An 18,654-nucleotide genomic window follows, 5' to 3' on the forward strand; every position below is an offset into this window, starting at 1 on the left:
TAGAATTGCCGTTTTGGGTAGAAAATACAGAAGCAGATTTTCATCATAGCAAAAAGGTTGCATAGTTTCAGATATAAATAACAGAACGATTAATTTATTACAATTTTCGTTGAGCTTGATTTTTGAGCAGTTAGAATAGGCCCGCTGATTTCAAAAATGTAATTAGTTTTCTTCGTAGATTTAGTATTAACTAGATAACTACGAGAAACAGGCTTCATGGGCAAGCATCCGAAAAATGTGTGCTCGCAGTTTAGCGCAAGCACTTAAACAACTTTCGCTAAGGTTGCAATCCGCGTTGCATCCACTAGAGATCAGAGAGTGCAGTTGCATCCTAGGTAGACTGCGCTTTTGCCCGTTTAATTCAAGATTCGCGCAGGTCTATATTTTTCTTCTACCACGTCAAGGGTCTTCCTTACACTTTATGTGAATATACCCTTTTTCTGTGGGAGAACACGTACCACAGGAAGCCCTACTGCTTTCCTATTGGCTGATGCTGATAAAAACCTCTTTTAAATGGAAATAAAGTGTTTTTCATAAAACATTTTTATTATTATTTCAAAAATTAAATTTTAAGCTAGGAATGTATAATGATTATGTTCTCGTCAGTAACACAAAAAGGTTCGTTTTTTTTTTTTTTTTTTTTTTTTTTTGTGTGTGTGTGCGCAATGCGTGTAATGTTTGCTCACTTAAAAATAATTAAACTATTAATTGTTTTTTCTAAAAAAAAAGTGAATTGGTAACTTTTTACCCTACGTAGCTTAAAGACTTGACGTGATAGACTCAGATCCTTTTTGAGCTCCAAGACCATAAATTAGTCAAAAATTTCAACTGATGTAAGACAACCAAATTGTTGTATCCCAGTAAAATCATTAAATAATTTAATGGTAGAGGTATTTGTACTTAATTTTGCATTCATGTGTTGAATAGTTCCAACAAATATGCATTTAAGTATTATTCATATCACTTGGTATACTTTTCTCTCATTTGAACAGCTCGTTGTAGTGTAGATCAGGGGTTCTCAAACTTTTTTGATTCTCGGTACCCTTTGAAGAATTAGAATTTTCTCAAGGTATCCTATTATTGTTCTGTTATTAAACATATTTTTTCTACCATGACACCTCGCGGCACCCCTCATCTCTTCCTGCGACACCCCAGGGTGTCATGAAACCCAGTTTGAGAAACCCTGGTGTAAATAAAACTGCAACAGATAAATGACGAATGTCAAGTTATCGGTCTTAAAATTTAACAAGTATATTTTGAATATTACATAGCAAATTACTTGAGGTAGGAAGTACGATAACGTTTCATACATAATGAATGAACAGACTGACGTTTTCTTAGACCAAATTGAAAACAAAAATGTTGTGCGCATTTTAAGCATTGAAGCTAAGCAACTTGCTAACCCACTTCATAAACGCAACTGTTGTCTTTCTCCTCAGGGGCATTACTCTGGATCTCTCTAGAATGAAGCCGGTAGAGAGAAAACCAGTTTTTTCTCCCGCGTGACGTCACTACTCGTGAGCTAGAATTTTGCACTACGCTCTAAAGCACGTTTACGTGTCGGTACCTTGTTTGACTAGCGAGTAGTTCTAGACTGGTAAAAAGCCGGTGAGTTCGCCTTTTCGACAGAGAGAATTGTTTGTTTACGCTGATTTCTCGCTTTGACTGACTCGCTTTTGATGAAAATTATTAAGGAAAGTACTCTGCGCCATGATTTTAAAAGCTTTTTAAAACTTGAACTTCAGTCTATAATTCCAAATAGTCAGTTATTTATAATTGACTTTTAACCCACAATAATTTTCTTTAGCTTTATATAACAAATATAAACAAATAGCTAAATAAAATACTATCAAATTCAAACCTTAATGGAAATAAAATTGGGTACCTTTTAAGCAAATTGTAAATAGATTGAAAGCCACTGTTGTTCGTCTATAAAGTAGTTTAATAAATATATCTTGACTTAAGCTACAAATTTAAAACTGATAACATTAATTGACTCTTAGAAATTGAGTGCATTCAAAAACGGTAGTAATATTAAAAAATAATTTATCTTTTGCAAGGATTTCATTTTTTTTTTTTTTTTTTTAACACCTCCTGCAGCGTTTAGTTTTTCAACTAATCGTGCCTAGTTTCTCTGTCGATCTAATGCTTAATATTTTGCAGTTAATTTATTCGCATTTAAGTAGTGGTTGTTTTCCATTTCTGACTATAATAACTTTAAACTGATGTTTCTTGATTCCCATGTCCGTAATTAAGCAGCGGGTTTTAGGGTTCCAGCCCCCTAAAAAAATTTCAAAACAAAGCAAAAATATGGTTTTTATAAAACTGTTTTGCTGAAAACTTCTTTTTATTGTTTTATTTTTTATTATTATTATTTTTTTAATTCCATTTAAAAAAAAAATTTAACGATACAAACTAAGTGCTTTTTCTGCAGTCTTTATTTTTATTATTATCATTGTGAATATCATTTCTTTTAAAACATTAGTTCTCTTCAGGTTTGAATACCTGACGCTAACAAAAACGTCAAAGCTTTTTTAGTTTACAAGAGCCAAACTCTACATTTTACATTTTTTAAAAGTGTCAAACAGTATGAATTTAAGAAATATCAGTTTGAGTGCGTATACACGAGTACACGAATCTATTTCATTTCTCCCCCCCCCTTTTTTGAGTTTTTAAATAGACATCGAACATTTAATGGGGGTGGTTACATAATTTTTTGTTCATTTAATGGAAAAGTCCCCTTTTATATTTGCTTATACTGGTACCCTTACCCTCATTTAAATAACACATTGTAACAAAAACCAATATAATATGCGAACAAAATCAAATTTTATAAGTCTAGTATAGGTTTCACGAGAAATGTGTTGGTAAAACCCTCCCTGATACAAAAATCTGGTGACGGCATTGTTGATTCTGACATTTCTTTCAGTTCCTTTTTATGATAAAAGTGTAGCTGATTCACTGGGGGAGGTGATATACAAACATTTTTTTGAAGGGGCCCCCGGAAGTTGAAAAGTGCCTCCCCTCCCCCTCGTCCTTACACTGTTTCCCTAACAAGTTTTCATGACTTTACTTTTTAGATGATTTTGAAGATCCCCTTCAGACCGATTAATATACTACATAAATATTATTATTCACAGGCTTATTCACCCCCTGTTCAAAATATATTTTTGAACAGGGGCATAAAATATCTTCAACATTTCGAAAAAATTAAATGCTAAACCCTGGATACTTTCGCCGAGATGCTATAAAATGAGCGGTTTTAATAAAGAACATTGTTTTAATGATTATAACATAAGGGCATGGTTATTAAATAGGCTTGCTAGACCTCCCGGTTTGCCCGGGACGGTTCCGGTTTTCAGACAAAATTCCGGCATTCCGGTCGGTTTACTTCACGTCCTGATAAAAGATAAATTTGTTTATAAATCACCAAAAAGGTTTAAAAATAATTGAGTGTGAAGGATTATTTAGAAAGATTACTTTATCATTTGTAACATTGACTTATAAAATTAGAGCCGGATTAGTTTGTGAAAATTTTTACAACATGATGTAAACCAAAAAAGTCTTATAAAATGAAAAGTATATCTAAATAATGTTCAATTTTTTATTTCTCATTCAAAGTGTTTTTCTAGCTCAAATAAATTGCAAATATTTACATCTCGGAAATGAAATGTTCAAAGTTTATCTGCTTATGTCATTTTTTATTACATCTGTTTTATGTTCATAGTTAGTAACCATTTATTCATAGCACTGAGAATAAAATGCCGTACACTCCGAAAATCATCCACAGGTGTGTACCCTTTTGAATACTTGACACGGGGGGGGGGGACCATCCATTTCGGTGTCCCGGTTGAACATTTCAGAAATCTGGAAAGATTATTATTAAATAAACTCATACCTCATTTGAGTTTTTTTAAATTAGTTTATATTTCAACTATAAAATATTATGAAATTGTAAAAATCATAAGCTGTATAACATATAAGCTTAACTGAAGAATTCAGAAACTATTTGTTTGCAAATTTCAAAGCAGTTGCTGATTTGTTCTTAAAGCCATGATACAGTTGAGATATTTTGATACTACATACCGTTTGCATTAACATTATGGTTTTTCCAAGAAATTACCATGTGATTTCTTTCATTTTGCATTTTTTATAAGCTGAGAAATAAATCAAGCATTTCGCAAATAGCTTCGGATTAATATGGCTCTTCTAGGTACTTCTACACATATTTTTAAAAATGTAAATTTTTGATCCCATCAACAAAAAATTACTGGACAAACCGCGATGTTACCTTTCCTTGAGTTCGCAAACGGTGAATTAGGTATGTATTTTATTATTCCTAACGACTCCAGGATTACTTCTTTAGCAAAGAAAAATGCTTTCATGCGAATATGCTTTGTTTAGTGTGCTCTTTGTAAAAAACTAAAAAAAATGTTGCATGTCACAAAGGAGTCAACTAAAAAATAGTAAATGAAAAATTAATTTATCCCTGTGTAAGGGGTTATGCTCCCCCCCCCCCGCTTTCTTATTAAAATGCGCCTTTGTAATTCACCCGTTACAGAGAAATAAAGTCGAGTTAAACTAATAAAACACGTGTAGCTGTTTGGATAAACGCTAGTGAGGTGAGATATGGAGTCATTTGATTGGTCAATCGTTTCCCCGTCTCGAGTTGCAGGGCGAAGGGGAGAAATTCCTCACTAGGAGGTTTGAGCGTAGCACGAAATGTGGCAACCGACTATTTTCTCACCGATCCTCCCTTGTCGTGAGGGAGAAATAGACGTCACTTGAAGTTCTAGAGACATCCAGAGTAACGCTCCAGAAGGGAGAACGGAAGTAGGCAATAAGGGTTGCTGTTCTATCACTAACCATGGCCGTACTTAATTCTTATAGGTCGCAGCAATCGCTGTAACTCATGGCAACAAAGGGGAGGCTACAGGGAAACCCTGTTTCTATTATGTTGCCATTGATTGGGGGATGCATCTGTTCCGTTCAGTGTTTCGTCGACTTTCACATTAAACACACAAAACTCACGAAGTGGACCTGTAGCACTTTTAGAAAACTCTTCATTCTCTTGGAAATCGGACATCTCTTGCCGACTCTCACACTGAAACACTACACAAGGTACACTTCCACGTATATTAATGATGCATAGGCACTTTTTTTTATGATTAGCATTTGGTGACGATCGCAGCGCCGTCTTTTTGACAGCATTTTACACTACGGGCCTTAACATTCAGCACCTCTTGCGGTCAAAATGGGCCACTGCCGATCAAAAATAAACAAATTTTGAATCACTGACATTGATTGGTGGATGTATGAGCTGCATCGGTTTAACACAGAAACGTCATGAATTGTCAAGGCCCATTAAGCGTCGGCGCCAGCTAGTGGGACCATGCACTATCATTTGCCCCATGTACTGATTTCTCGATGAGAGATTATATTTGCATTGAACTAAGATAAGAATAAGGCCAAGTTTCTTGCTTTTTTTAAATTTGATTGCGCTACGTACATTACTGTCACACGCATTAAATTAAAGCAACAAGAAAGTTCACTATTTCTACTTTCATAGGACACTTTTTTTAAAGAAAAATAGATTTTTCAAACGCTTTTGGAAAGAATTCTCTCAAGTCAAAGTTCCAGGCTCTAGAAATAAATCTTCCAAAAATGGTCATTAAAAATATTATACATATTTTCAGTCTTCCACAGTCTATGGTATCTATTTACAGTGTATTATTTACAGTATTTTAGCCCCCAGCAGAATGTGGTGTAGTCAAATCTCAGTTGCTTTATTTACTTCTGCTGTCTAGTCTGATAGAAAATATTGGTAGTTTGCGTGGTTTTGAAAGTTGTGCTATAAATGTACGTTAGTTTTGTCATTAAATGTTTCCTCCGAATAATAAACAGTTTTGCTTGTGTTGCGTAAAGAGCTTTAGCTTAGGAAATAAGTTAAATATTTTCTATCGCATAGAATTGCGTTAAATGCTTCGGCGTCAGTGAAGTCTGCGTACTTCAGTTTAATGTCCCGTATTTTAAAAGTTCGAACAACGATGTTACTGAAAGGGAAGATCATATTTTACTTTTCGGTAATTTCAGCCATTCACTGTAGAAAATGCGAAGATGAAAGGTGTACACTAAACAATTTTTTGGTCAACATAAAACTATATAATCATGCAGAAGACAATTTAAGTAAGGTAAACTCAACAGTAGAGGCCAGTGCTTCAGTAGTAGGCCCTTCGAAGTTTATATTTGAAAAAATAGGATTTCAGGTTCTCCAATGGATTCAAACGTGCAGGAGGTAGGGGAAACTCTTGTACATTGGACCACTTCTAAAACTTTTTGGTTTTCAAAAAAAGAATGTGTGATTTTTATGGTTTTTAGTTTTTAAAACTTAACTTCAAGCCTTTTTGCATAAGTAAAAAATGTTTCGGATTATAAAAAAATATTTTTCTATTTTTGTATATTTTTCTCAAATTTTATGTAATTTGGTCCATGGTACATGATGCTCGTGTAACTTGAGACAAACCTCTTGTACTTGCTTAACTGCATAACTTACGTTGTATTCAAGTTTATTGGTACCACTTTCATTCAACTTTCTTAAATGCCTAGTAATGTTTACCTGCACACTTGAATACTTTTTCGGCCTCTCTAAAAGTCCTTCCTTTTTTGTCAGGATCATTACTTCTTACTGCTTTAATAGCATTTAGCAATGCCTCAACATCTACTGGATCCCTCTTGATTCAGTTTTTCTTCGAGGCATGATGAAATCCTACCTAAAAAAAACAATCACTACAACCTATTGTATCTATTTTACCTTGATCGTACCTATTTTACCTTGGTTAAAGGTACAAGATGGAGCTTTGTTTCAAGGTACACGAGGGTGCATGTTTATACAAAAGTGGCTACCCTAACCAAACAGCTACGTAAAATGTAAAGACTAAATGTTAAATACACTTACCGCCGGATAGACAATAGATATAACGGTCAATCCGTTGGGTAACACTAGTCTTTAAAAGTCCAATTTCATTTAAGTAACACTGGAATTATTTATTTTTGTTTGCACAAATCACAAAACAATCACTGTCCACATAAAAGCTGGAGTTTCAACCTACAACTCACTCTGGCAGGTGGAGAGACTGTCATGGCTGACATTGTACCGTGATTCCTCACTAGGTAAAAGCGCTAGCTGATTAGAGTACATGGCGCAAGGCACACCATGGTCAAGGTACAAATATCTCCCCTACTACCAGCAGGTACTACCTCCTGCAAGTTGAATGCACTTTTGAATCCATTGGGAGACATGGAATCCTATTTTTTTCAAATATAAACCTTGAAGTGGCTACTAATAAACCATTGTCCACTACTGGTGTGTTAAGCTTACTTACTAGGCGTATGAATAAATAAAAATAAGTGGACACATGTGGGCACAAAAATAAGTCTGCCTTGATCAAATAAAGGGCAGTAGCTTTTTTTTTTTTTTTTGACATCTATTGTATGTTAACTTTATTGTATTAGCTTTCTTATTTGGTTTGAACTGGAAAAAAATGCAAAAAAACGTCAAAATTCAACATTTCCCTGGTGTTAGTGTTGAATTCAAAACATCGTTACCTCGTTTCTTCAAATATCTGGAGAGCTCATTCCTTCAGATACTTTACCTGCCTATGGCAGAATTGCAAGAGCAACTAGATGAAAAAGTTAATAAACACCAGTTTAAAAATATACAAGGGGAGACATTCTAATTCATACAGTATTATCTATGCTATAAAATAGATATGATTTACAAATGCTGTAGTTTATTTATCAATATACATTTTTATGGTTTATTTTTTGCATATTTAAAACAAATAATAGGCTTACTATCGGTAATAATTTTTTAGAACTTTCAATACTTAGCTGTGTACATAATCAACCAACGTCCTTTTTTCCTCGACTCCCAAAACTGCATATGACATGTATCAAGCTTGCCCTCAAGGCTGTGTTCGGGACAAAAAAAAAAAAAAATAGAACAAAAGGCGCCCCTTGTCACACGTCATAACATTCTATTTTGCCTATTCTTTTCGACAAGTTATCTTCGATTAAAAAATCATTACAAGAAAAAAACTCATTTCTGAAACTTTTCAGCCCACTGTTAGTTGTTTAGAAATTTAGCTTAGAATAATAAACTGTGTTACTTTTTCTTTAGAAGTCTGTCAAGGGTTTGGAGATCCGCACTTCAAAACTTTCGATGGTCTGTTCTTCCCCTTCCAAGCTACAGGAACATTTTTGATAGTATCTGATAAAGAAAATAATTTTGTCGTCAAAGGCATCACTAAACGCTGTGGGTTTTTTACTGTTATGACCTGTCTCGTCGGTTTGGAAGTTGTGCATAAGGAAACTACTGTCATTATTAGAAAGAAGAAAGAAGTAAGCATGACAGGATTTTCTTGATATTTTTCCCATGAAAACAGGAATTTAATAGCTTTTATTTTTATTAAATGATTAGCAAATGATGAAATACTTTGGGATAAATATTTCTTTGATAATTTCTTATTTATTCAAGTTCAGCTTGAAAGCACATTAGTAGTCTCTAAGAAATATTTTGATAACTATTTAAATACAAATTTACTTTAATTTTATACCAAATTTGATAAACACCATTAGTATATATATATATATTTTTAATTTTACCACTGTATTTATAGGAAAATTCACTCCACTTTTGTATTCAATTTGCTGAGCACGTTAGTAGTTTTTTAAAGTTTGGTACAGGTTAATAATTCGTTAAAAATTTATTCTGCTGTAAACTCAGGATAACGACCCGGGCTCAATTCCCGGCATGAGTCATCAGAAAAACTTACCACCTCTCTCGTGCAAACAAGGAAATCTAAAAGGCTTCCTGCAAATAGATAGAAAGTTGTTGAGAAAAAGGCAGAGTCCCTGAACTAGTTCCTTAAACTCTAAGATTGACAAAGACGACCTAAAACCATGCTAGGACATCAGTTTCGAAAAAATTGCGAGGAGAGCTCCCATTTTCCCTCCCTTAACAACATCGATAATCGCTTTAAATTGTACTTAAATTTTACTTAAATTTCGAAATATTTTCAAGAAAGCGGATTGCCTTTCCCCATAAATATCATCTTCTAAACTCCAGTTTCAGGTCCCAAATTTCGAAAAATAGCAGGAGAGACTCCCCAAATCCCCTTGCACTGTTGAAAATTGATTAAAGTTGCGTTCTTGGAACTTCAATTAAAAAAAACTTAATCGAGGAGAGTAATAGAAACCCATTCTCTTTTCTAAAGGTTATAGACGGAGAGCCCAGGGCCGCCAGACCTGACCAGACCTAAGTTATTTTCTAAGTAACAAAATGTGTAGGACAGAATAGAGTTAGCATGTACTTTCAACATACGCTTGTTTATTAACTTTTTCCGTGGGCCAATTTGCAGGTACTGGGTACTGAATGTACGCAAAAACAGTGCTAAATTAAGTTATTTTCTAAGTCTCAATTTTTATATTGTGATACCCAGGGAACTATTCCAAGGCATTTTGTAAGCTGCCAGACCAATCGCATGGGCCAAACATACCGCCAGACACAGTTAAAGCAGCCTACCAAACTACGAGACACTTCCCGTGGGCACTAATGGCCGCAAGTAGCATAACCTTACTTATTTTTAAGTCTCAATTTTTATATTATGATATTGTGCAGCTCTGGCTAGTTAAGCTATGACCTTGACTATATTTACCGGTTTTAGGGGAGTTTAGTGAAAAATAGACGTGTTATTGGGCTCGGATTTTAATTGGAATATTTTTGAAAAACTACTAAGAAAGTTTCTCAACTCAACTTAGCGCCAATTACCCCTCCCTATTTTCCGAAACAGAGGTAAACATTGTCAGAGTCGGAGCTCAACTTGCCAGAGCCGCACAATACTCAAGGAACTATTCCAAAACATTTTGTAAGCAGCCAGACCAATCGTATGAGCAAAACATCCTACCAGATACAGTTAAAATGTCGCTGTGAGTACGAGCGCATGAAAAAAATAAGTAGAGTTATCGCTGTTTTTGCGTACATTCAGTATCCCGTACCTGAAATTTGACCCTGTGTCTAAGTTAGCAGGCATAAGGGGGGACCTGATTAAGAAACGTGAAATGTGGAGAAAACGTAGATTCGGGGGACGTAAAATCGGGGTTTCTCTGAAATCCTATTTCATGTTTTTTTTTTTTTTTTTTTTTTTTGAGCAATCACGATTGCTTATTATTCTCATTTGACAGTCCTTGACGTTACGGTTCCTTTTTCAGCTTGGAACAGGGCTGCAGCACCACCGTCCATCGGCGGCGGCACGGCTGGTCCTGAGCACTGTCCACCGGAATCCACTTTTACTGGACGGTGGTGTCCATGTCCTACACACGCATGCTCATACACACTCCCCTACGCGCGCACGCCTTTACACACATACACACGCCTACGTGCACACACGTAAGCCTACACACACAACTATACACACGTAACCACCCAGGAGGTGGGAATGCTTGGGGGGGAGCCATTTCTGGAAACAATAAGTCTAATCAGTAGGGTCTTGTCGCAACTCGTGATTGCGAAAAACATAATTTGAATTGAAAGTTTCGGAATTCAAATTAGAGTTAATTGGGGGAAGTGGGTCCCATTTTTTTTCTTTTTTTTTTTTTTTTTTTTTTTGAGCAATCACGATTGCTTATTGTTCTCATTTGACTGTCCTTGGCGTTACGGTTCCTTTTTCAGCTTGGACCAGGGCTGCAGCACCACCGTCCACCGGCGACGGCGCGGCTGGTCCTGAGCACTGTCCACCGGAATCCACTTTTGCTGGGCGGTGGCGTCCATGTCCTACACACGCATGCTCATACACACTCCCCTACGCGCGCACGCCTTTACACACATACACACGCCTACGTGCACACAAGTAAGCCTACACACACAACTATACACACGTAACCACCCAGGAGGAGGGACATGCTTGGGGGGGGAGCCCTTTCTGGAAGCAATAACTCTAATCAGATGGGTCTTGTCGCAACTCGTGATTGCGAAAAACGTAATTTGAATTCAAAGTTTCGGAATTCAAATTAGAATTAATTGGGGGAAGTAGGTCACAGATTTTACTTTTTTTTTTACTAGGTTTTCTGCTTTAACAATTTCTTTTTGAAAGCAGACCATATTTTTCAGTGCTTAAGCGCAAGAATAATAGCATCGCGCTCGTACTCAGAGCGACGTTTTAACTGTGTCTGGCGGGGTGTTTGGCCCATACGATTGGTCTGGCTGCTTACAAAATGTTTTAGAATAGTTCCCTGAGTATCATTATATAAAAATTGAAATTTAGAAAATAAGTAAGGTTACGCCACTGGCAGCCATTAATGCCCACGGGACGTGTCTGGTAGTTTGGTAGGTTGTTTTAACTGTGTCTGGCGGTATGTTTGGCCCACACGATTGGTCTGGAAGCTTATAAAATGCTTTGCAATAGTTCCCTGAGTATCATCATATAAAAATTGAGACTTAGAAAATAAGTAAGGTTGCGCCACTGGAAGCCATTAGTGCCCACGGAACGTATCTGGTAGTTTGGTAGGTTGTATTAACTGTGTCTGGCGGGATGTTTGGCCCATACGATTGGTCTGGCAGCTTACAAAATGCTTTGGAATAGTTCCCTGAGTATCATCATATAAAAATTGAGACTTAGAAAACAAGTAAGGTTGCGCCACTGGAAGCCATTAGTGCCCACGGCACATATCTGGTAGTTTTGTAGGTTGTTTTAACTGTGTCTGGCGGGATGTTTGGCCCATACGATTGGTCTGGCAGCTTACAAAATGCATTGGAATAGTTTCCTGTGTATCATAACATAAAAACTGAGACTTAGAAAATAACTTAGTTTAGCACTGTTTTTGCGTACATTCAGTACCCAGTACGTGCGAATTGACCCGCGGACCAAGTTACTAAACACGGGTATGTTGAAAGTACATGCTAACTCTATTCTCTCCTACACATTTTGTTACTTAGAAAATAACTTAGGTCTGGCGGCCCTGGGCTCTTGGACTATTACAAAAATGACCAATAGTCGCATGTTTACGACTTCAATTTTGAGAAATTTCCAGGGAAGTTCCCTTGAATGTTCCCTTACCCTAACACCACCAAAACAGCAATTTCGAAAAATTAAAATTTAGAGGCACCAGATCCGTCGACTAGGTTCATTGTTTTGCTGTTCCTTGTTTTCCGCAAAAAATAGCACAGTTCTTCGCCCCCCACCCTCGCTTTGCAGTTTTATGACCCCGCGATCTCAAAAGTCCATTATCGCATTTTTAATTTCATTTATAATTTAATATATTCGTTTTGTGTATCTCTACTGTCGTTATAGAAAATAAAACTTAAGTAGATACATTTTTATCATTTAATCTAGTAGTTTCAAAAATATCGTTTACTTTTATATGAAAATAGGCTACAAATGCAAAATCTTTAATTGTTTTGTTAGTGATAAGAGAGGTTAATTTTTATATATCATAAAAACTAAACTGTGGGGGGGATTTAAATTTTAAAAATATATCTATGCCCCCCTGTCGGGCATTTCCTAGCGCCATCCCCGGTTACAGCATGCAAAAGGTTACAAATCAGTAAGTAGTAAAGCCACCTCTGGCAGCTATATAAACTGCGTGACATCGACGTGACATCGAATCAATTAGGTCACTTATGACCCCCTGCGGAAGATCATGCCATAATCTTTGCAACTGCGTCGTTAATTCCCCTGTATCCCGGGATGGCTGCAGTTGCCTTCCCAGCATGTTCCAGACATACTCTATTGGCGAAAGGTCTGGTAACATGGCAGGCCAGAGGAGTACGTCATATCCCTGGAGACAATGTTGAGAGAGTCGCGCAGTATGTGAACGAGCATTGTCCTGCTGATAAATGGCACCTGGGCTACTTGATAGCAAGAGCAGAACAATCAGCTTTAAAATGCTGTCCACGTATCCGCGAGCTGTCAAAGTGCCTTGGAGAACAGCTAGAGGTGATCGTGTGTCCCAAGAAATCGCTCCCCACACTGTCACACTTTGTGAAATGACTGTATGCCACTCGATAACAAATGCCGGATCGGAGCGCTGTCCGGTGCGCCTCCACACACGTGTACGGTGATCATCAGCACTAAGACTGAATCGCGATTCATCGCTGAAGATCACACGCCACCTGTCTGTTACACTCCAAGCTGACCGAGGTCGACAAAAATCCAGTCGACACTGCCTGTGATGTGGGGTCAGTGGCAAGCGTCTTAGCGGACGTCGACTCCTTAAGCCAACTTTGGCCAATAGTCTCCTAATGGTTTCCCTTGATACCACCGGATTTTTGGAAGGAGGTAAGTGGCGTTGAATCGATGCTAGCGACGTTGTCGGTGCCATCGTGGCCGCTCTTCTGATTGCACCATCCTCGTGTTCATTTGTGTTCCTCGGACACCCTGACCCTCCGCGACGATAGGCTCTCCCTTCCGTGATCCACTGTTGCCAACACCTAGTAACTACCATATCATTCCGACCGAGGTGGTGGCCGATACTCCTGTTTGACCAACCTGCTTCTCTGAGGTCTATAATACGGCCCCTATCAAACTCCGTCAGCTGTTCGTACTGCAGTCGGTTACGTCTTAGAGGCATCTTAAGTCACAGTACAGTCTACCGAAGTCAACAGATTCGATTGAATAGCCCTACGGCATAAGTACTCATGTTTTTAAACTCTCCCACCTGTGCAACTCACATGTTCATAGCGCGCTTAGCCTTGTTTCATTGGCGCTGAAATTTTAATCATTTGCATATCGTCTACCAAACTGCATTTGTGGCAAGTTTCATGATTGTGGCTCTAATTCTTCTAAATGCATATATTTTTTGCGACAGTGTGTATTTCCACATAAAAGATGCATCAATTTGGATTTAACAATACAATATTTATTTGTAAAATAACTGATCATGATTAATGTGACAGAAACAAGCAAAATACTCAGTCTTTGACTAGACATCAGTTGATCACAAAACCATTTCGAAAGTTTGCCGTAACACAAGTGCAAGTGAAGTTTGATTAAAACAGCACAGTTTCACATTATGCACCCTAAACTTCTCAACTAACCGTTCCGGTGGCTCAAGAATATTTGAAACTTATGAACAACAGATGTTTTAGTTCGACGTTGAGAAAACGATAATAATTGCAGAGAATGAATGGTTGAAACTTAAAAAAGCAACCCCCTGAGGTGCCAAACAGAAATATCGAAAGCGGCTTCTTCTCAGATAACTTCTTTCGAAACAGTTTCGTTTAATTGTACACCAATGTAAAAAAAAATTTAGTCGCAAACCATGAGCACTTCTTCGCAGTATTCTAAATTACTCCAAATAATCTAGTACTAATTATTTCTTTTCTAGATCTAAATACCGTTTTCTAACCGAAATTACTTAACAAAGGCGATTAAATATGAAATAAAAAATTATGCTTCGTGATTGGAACTTCAAACTGTTTTTCCTGAGGAATTCTTCCAAAATGGTGAAGATAAAATCGAGCATTTAATGGAATACTACGCTCACTGCTCGCAGTCAAAAATACATCCCAAATGATCTGGTCATTATTTCACTTCAGTTAAATAAATACTGCTTTTCTAACAATAGTTGCTAAAAAAAAAAGTGAGTTAAGGGTCATTCCATAGTGACTAACGTAACATTCGCAGCTGATTTTTAAACTCTTTTTACTTACACCGGGAATAAAAATAAATGTGTTTTGGTTTAATATGCATATTTAAAATGTACAAGGTGACTATTTTTCATTTCTACCAAGAATTTGAAGCAAAATAAGCGCTGGCAGGTGTTTTTTCTCCAAAAAAGGCATCGTGACTAACGTAACATTTTTGCAACCCTGAGAAACAATGCTTATGTTACGAGGCAAATTTTTCTGAAACTTACGCAGACATTTAAAATTGGCCGATACATTTGTAAGAGGTAAACAATTTTTTTTTTAATTGTACTACAGATTTGTTACAGATGAATCTTTTTTGGCCCTAAATGGTACTTTTCCGAAAAACTGTGTGTGACTAACGTAACGTGGCTAACGTAACCATCGAATACCAAGCAATGAATGCATATAAAAAGCTTTTTATAATTTATTTCTTGCTCTTATATTACTTTTACACTTTTTAGGAACCTTCTTTGTGTTGTATTATGGTTCTTTCTTTACTTCTTTTCTATATTAGTGTAAGAAATTGAATAGAAGGATTCAGTTCAATTAACTCAATTTGAATGTGCGGAAAAAAAAATAAACAAATAAAAAAACTGCTTTTACAAACTGAATAACATCATTCTTGGGCTAATTAAATCCTAAATATCTCTCTTTTAAAAAATTTACTTTTTGCAAGTTGGTAGTTTCACTGAATTCTAGTATTCTGCTGATATACTAGTTATCGAGTTATCGTCATAAGAAACTCCGTAGTACTTTTCAATGGCATATTATTTTTTAAGGTTTACTGATTCATCGAACGAATAGTGTTGTGCATCCTTTTGAATTAAAATGTAACATTGAAAAAAAATATATTCGAACGTTTTTGCAGAATTCATTTTAATTCCAGATATCACCGCAAATGTTTGAATTTCTAAATGATCATTCTTGCATTTTCTGAAATATATGGCAGCAGTGCTTGTTGTCACTGTATCATGTAACATCTTCAAATGTTTTCCAACGAGCAGCCGTTACTTCATTTTAATAATAGGTGGCGATGTATTTTCTAAAATATAGAGACGTTCTTCTTTGTTAAGACTGTGTTTCTATTATCTTAATTCTGAAGCTTGGATTCTTGTGTTAAATGCACATTCGGTAGAGTACTCATTTTGCTTTACTCACCTTTTTTCCTTTTTAATAACTCTTTAAATTGGAAGTATCTTTATAAAGACCTTTAAAAAAGTATTTTTCTAAGTAAACAGAAGGTCTACAATGTAATATTACTGGTATTTTTCACCCGTTATATTTTTAATCAATTTAGAATGCCTACATATTCAAATTTGTTTATGAAAATGTACATTAAATTAAATAAGTTTTAAATATTAGCAGTCATTTTTAAAATGTTACGTTAGTCACATGCAAACTGTTACGTTAGTCACACTAATTACTTTATATCTACTGATACTAAAATAAATATTTTGCACTGTAGATATGACACAGATGTAAGAAAATAAAAAGTTCTGTTTGGTTCAATCATCTGGTTTAGTTTTCAAGCAGAAAATAGTGCATTTTCGTGACTAACGTAACGTAAATATTTTCAGTGAAATAACCAAACTAATTAAAATACTTATCTTATAATGCATGCAAAAAGAACTGTCAATTTTATTGGGCTAACATCTATTCATTTAGAATAAACATAGTTCTTTTAAAAATTTGCAAAAATTTTTAGATTACACAAGAAAACGTAGACGCGTGTTTTTTGCACATGCCAAGCCTTTTCTACAACTTCGCACGTTTAGAGCCAGAAGAAAAACACCGAATGAAATTTTTGCGAACTGTTACTGGATTTATGTACTAGAAAGTATGCTGAATGAAATGATAAATCACAATTAAGGCTTTGTGGTAAAAAAATTTCTGAGGTTGAGGTTGACATTTCTATGGAATGACCCTTAATACAAAATAAATATTTCTCATGCTCAAGTTTAAACATGCTACAACGAAATCTGTTATTCCCAAATGTTTTTAAACATGCTACAACCAAATCTGTTCTTCCCAAATGGTTTTTTTTTTTTTTTTTTTTGTAAAAGTATTTACGCTCTATTTTTTAACGTATTCGGTTGCCTGCTATTGATTCTAAGACAATGGTGCCCAATCTTTTTCTGCCCGATGGGCACACCTTAATATTTTTCATGCTAAAGCTTTAAAATGCTTCAACCAAACCTGTTATTCCCAAATGTTTTTTTTTTTAGAAAGTATTTACTCGTATTTACTCTCTGTTTTTTGCGTATTCGGTTGCCTACTATTCATTCTAAGACAATGGTGCCTAATCTTTTTTTACCCGAGGGACACATCTTATATTAAGATGAATAAACGCATTTATAAAATTAAACTTTGTTGCAATATTTTTTAATGACATGGGGAAAAGCGTGAAGAGAAAGAAAATAGCAAATCGAGAATTCGTGTTATTATTTACTTTCTAATCTTATTAATACGAAGTTTCCATCTGTTTTTAAAAACCAATTTCTGACTATTGGGCTTCATTTGGCAGTCATTCGTAATACCAAAGTAGATAATCGTTTAATTTGGAAGATTCTAGTTTATTAACGTGCCGCATGGATCAGTGTCGCGGGTCGTAGGTTTGGCACCACTTTTCTAAGGCCACAATAATAGTGGAGACGACAAATCCGATGTTTTCGTTCCAGATGTGTAAGCGTGATTCCACTAGTATGTGTACACAAATCTTATTGATAAAACTGGTAGCTACAGTGCTGGTAAAAAAAAAAATTGCATCACCCTCGCATTTTCACAACAATGCGATTATGTGAGAAGTTTTGGTCAGCCGATTAACGATGAATATATGTGAAATTCTGCAAAACTTAAGAAATAAACATTTAACAGCAGGAATCCGATAATTGTTTACGTAGATCGGTGCTGTTTCCGGGCCAAGGCAAATTGCTGACACCATGCTCATTTTTCCATTTCTGAACCTGCACGTGAGTTTAGAGGAAAAAAATTACTTAACCCCATGTCAATTTAAGTCTAATGGCAGGATCAAGGTTTTTAAATAGTTACTTACCAGTTTTGCTCTATGGCACGGAGCAGAATCATTCTGGAAAATGACGATTGGAACTGAAGTAAAGTGATCCCGGATATTAGGGAGCAATTTCTCCTCGAAAATGCCAATATACACCTGAGCGTTTACTGTTCCTTGCACAAAGTGAAGCCCACCTGCTCCTTGATCAGAAATACATCCCCAAATCATCTGGTATACGGGATGCTTGACTGTGTGTTGAATGCAGTCCGGATGATATCCCTCTCCTTTGCGGCGCGGGTGATGCAATTTTTTTACCACCACTGTATGTTGCTTGGTTAATGTTTGCCTACTTTAGGCTATACTGTCGTGGGCATGTAAAGGGCAGTAACTGCAAACTTTTTTTTTTGTACTTTTGTTATCTATGGTGCGTTAACTTTCATGTACAAGCTTGTTTATTTTGTTTCCGTGAAAAAAAAAAGCGCGAAAATAAAGTCTAATTCCAGCATTTCTCTATGTTAGTATGCCAAAATGCGTTTCTTCAACTATCTCGAAAACTCAATTCTGCAGATACTGCCGTTTACCTGAGTATAATGGGAGATTTATGAAAATGGAGTTCTTTACAGGACACATTTCCAGATAAGCTATTATTGAAATAAAAAATCAGTTATCTTCCTACGCTCGCTCACAGCGGCGTTTTACTATACGCATCCGTTTTTACTATTCGCATACCAACCAGCGATTATAATATCGTACTTTCAAATGCATGAAACAAAGCTGAAACGAAAGCTCTTTTGAAACCAAAGTGTCAGATATTCTCTGTAGTGGTTCTAGTTCATCCGACTATTCGTGTTGGCATGGGTTATTTGGTCACATTGCCATTCGTTTTTACCAATAAATCAGAATTTCTACAGTATGTAATTTTGTAGTATTTTATATGTTTAATAATATATACAGCAAA

General features: G+C 36.0%; 1 protein-coding gene across 1 annotated transcript in view; it reads left to right on the plus strand.

Moving 5' to 3' along the window:
- Nucleotides 1–18,654, plus strand: part of LOC129223130 (uncharacterized) — a 408,522-nt gene that overhangs the window by 354,252 nt on the left and 35,616 nt on the right. The window contains exon 73 of the mRNA XM_054857696.1: nt 8,180–8,400. Within this exon, the coding sequence (XP_054713671.1) occupies nt 8,180–8,400 (221 nt within the window). The remainder of the gene's footprint in view (nt 1–8,179; nt 8,401–18,654) is intronic.

This window comes from Uloborus diversus, chromosome 5 (genome assembly GCF_026930045.1).
Source record: "Uloborus diversus isolate 005 chromosome 5, Udiv.v.3.1, whole genome shotgun sequence".
NCBI lineage: Eukaryota > Metazoa > Arthropoda > Arachnida > Araneae > Uloboridae > Uloborus > Uloborus diversus.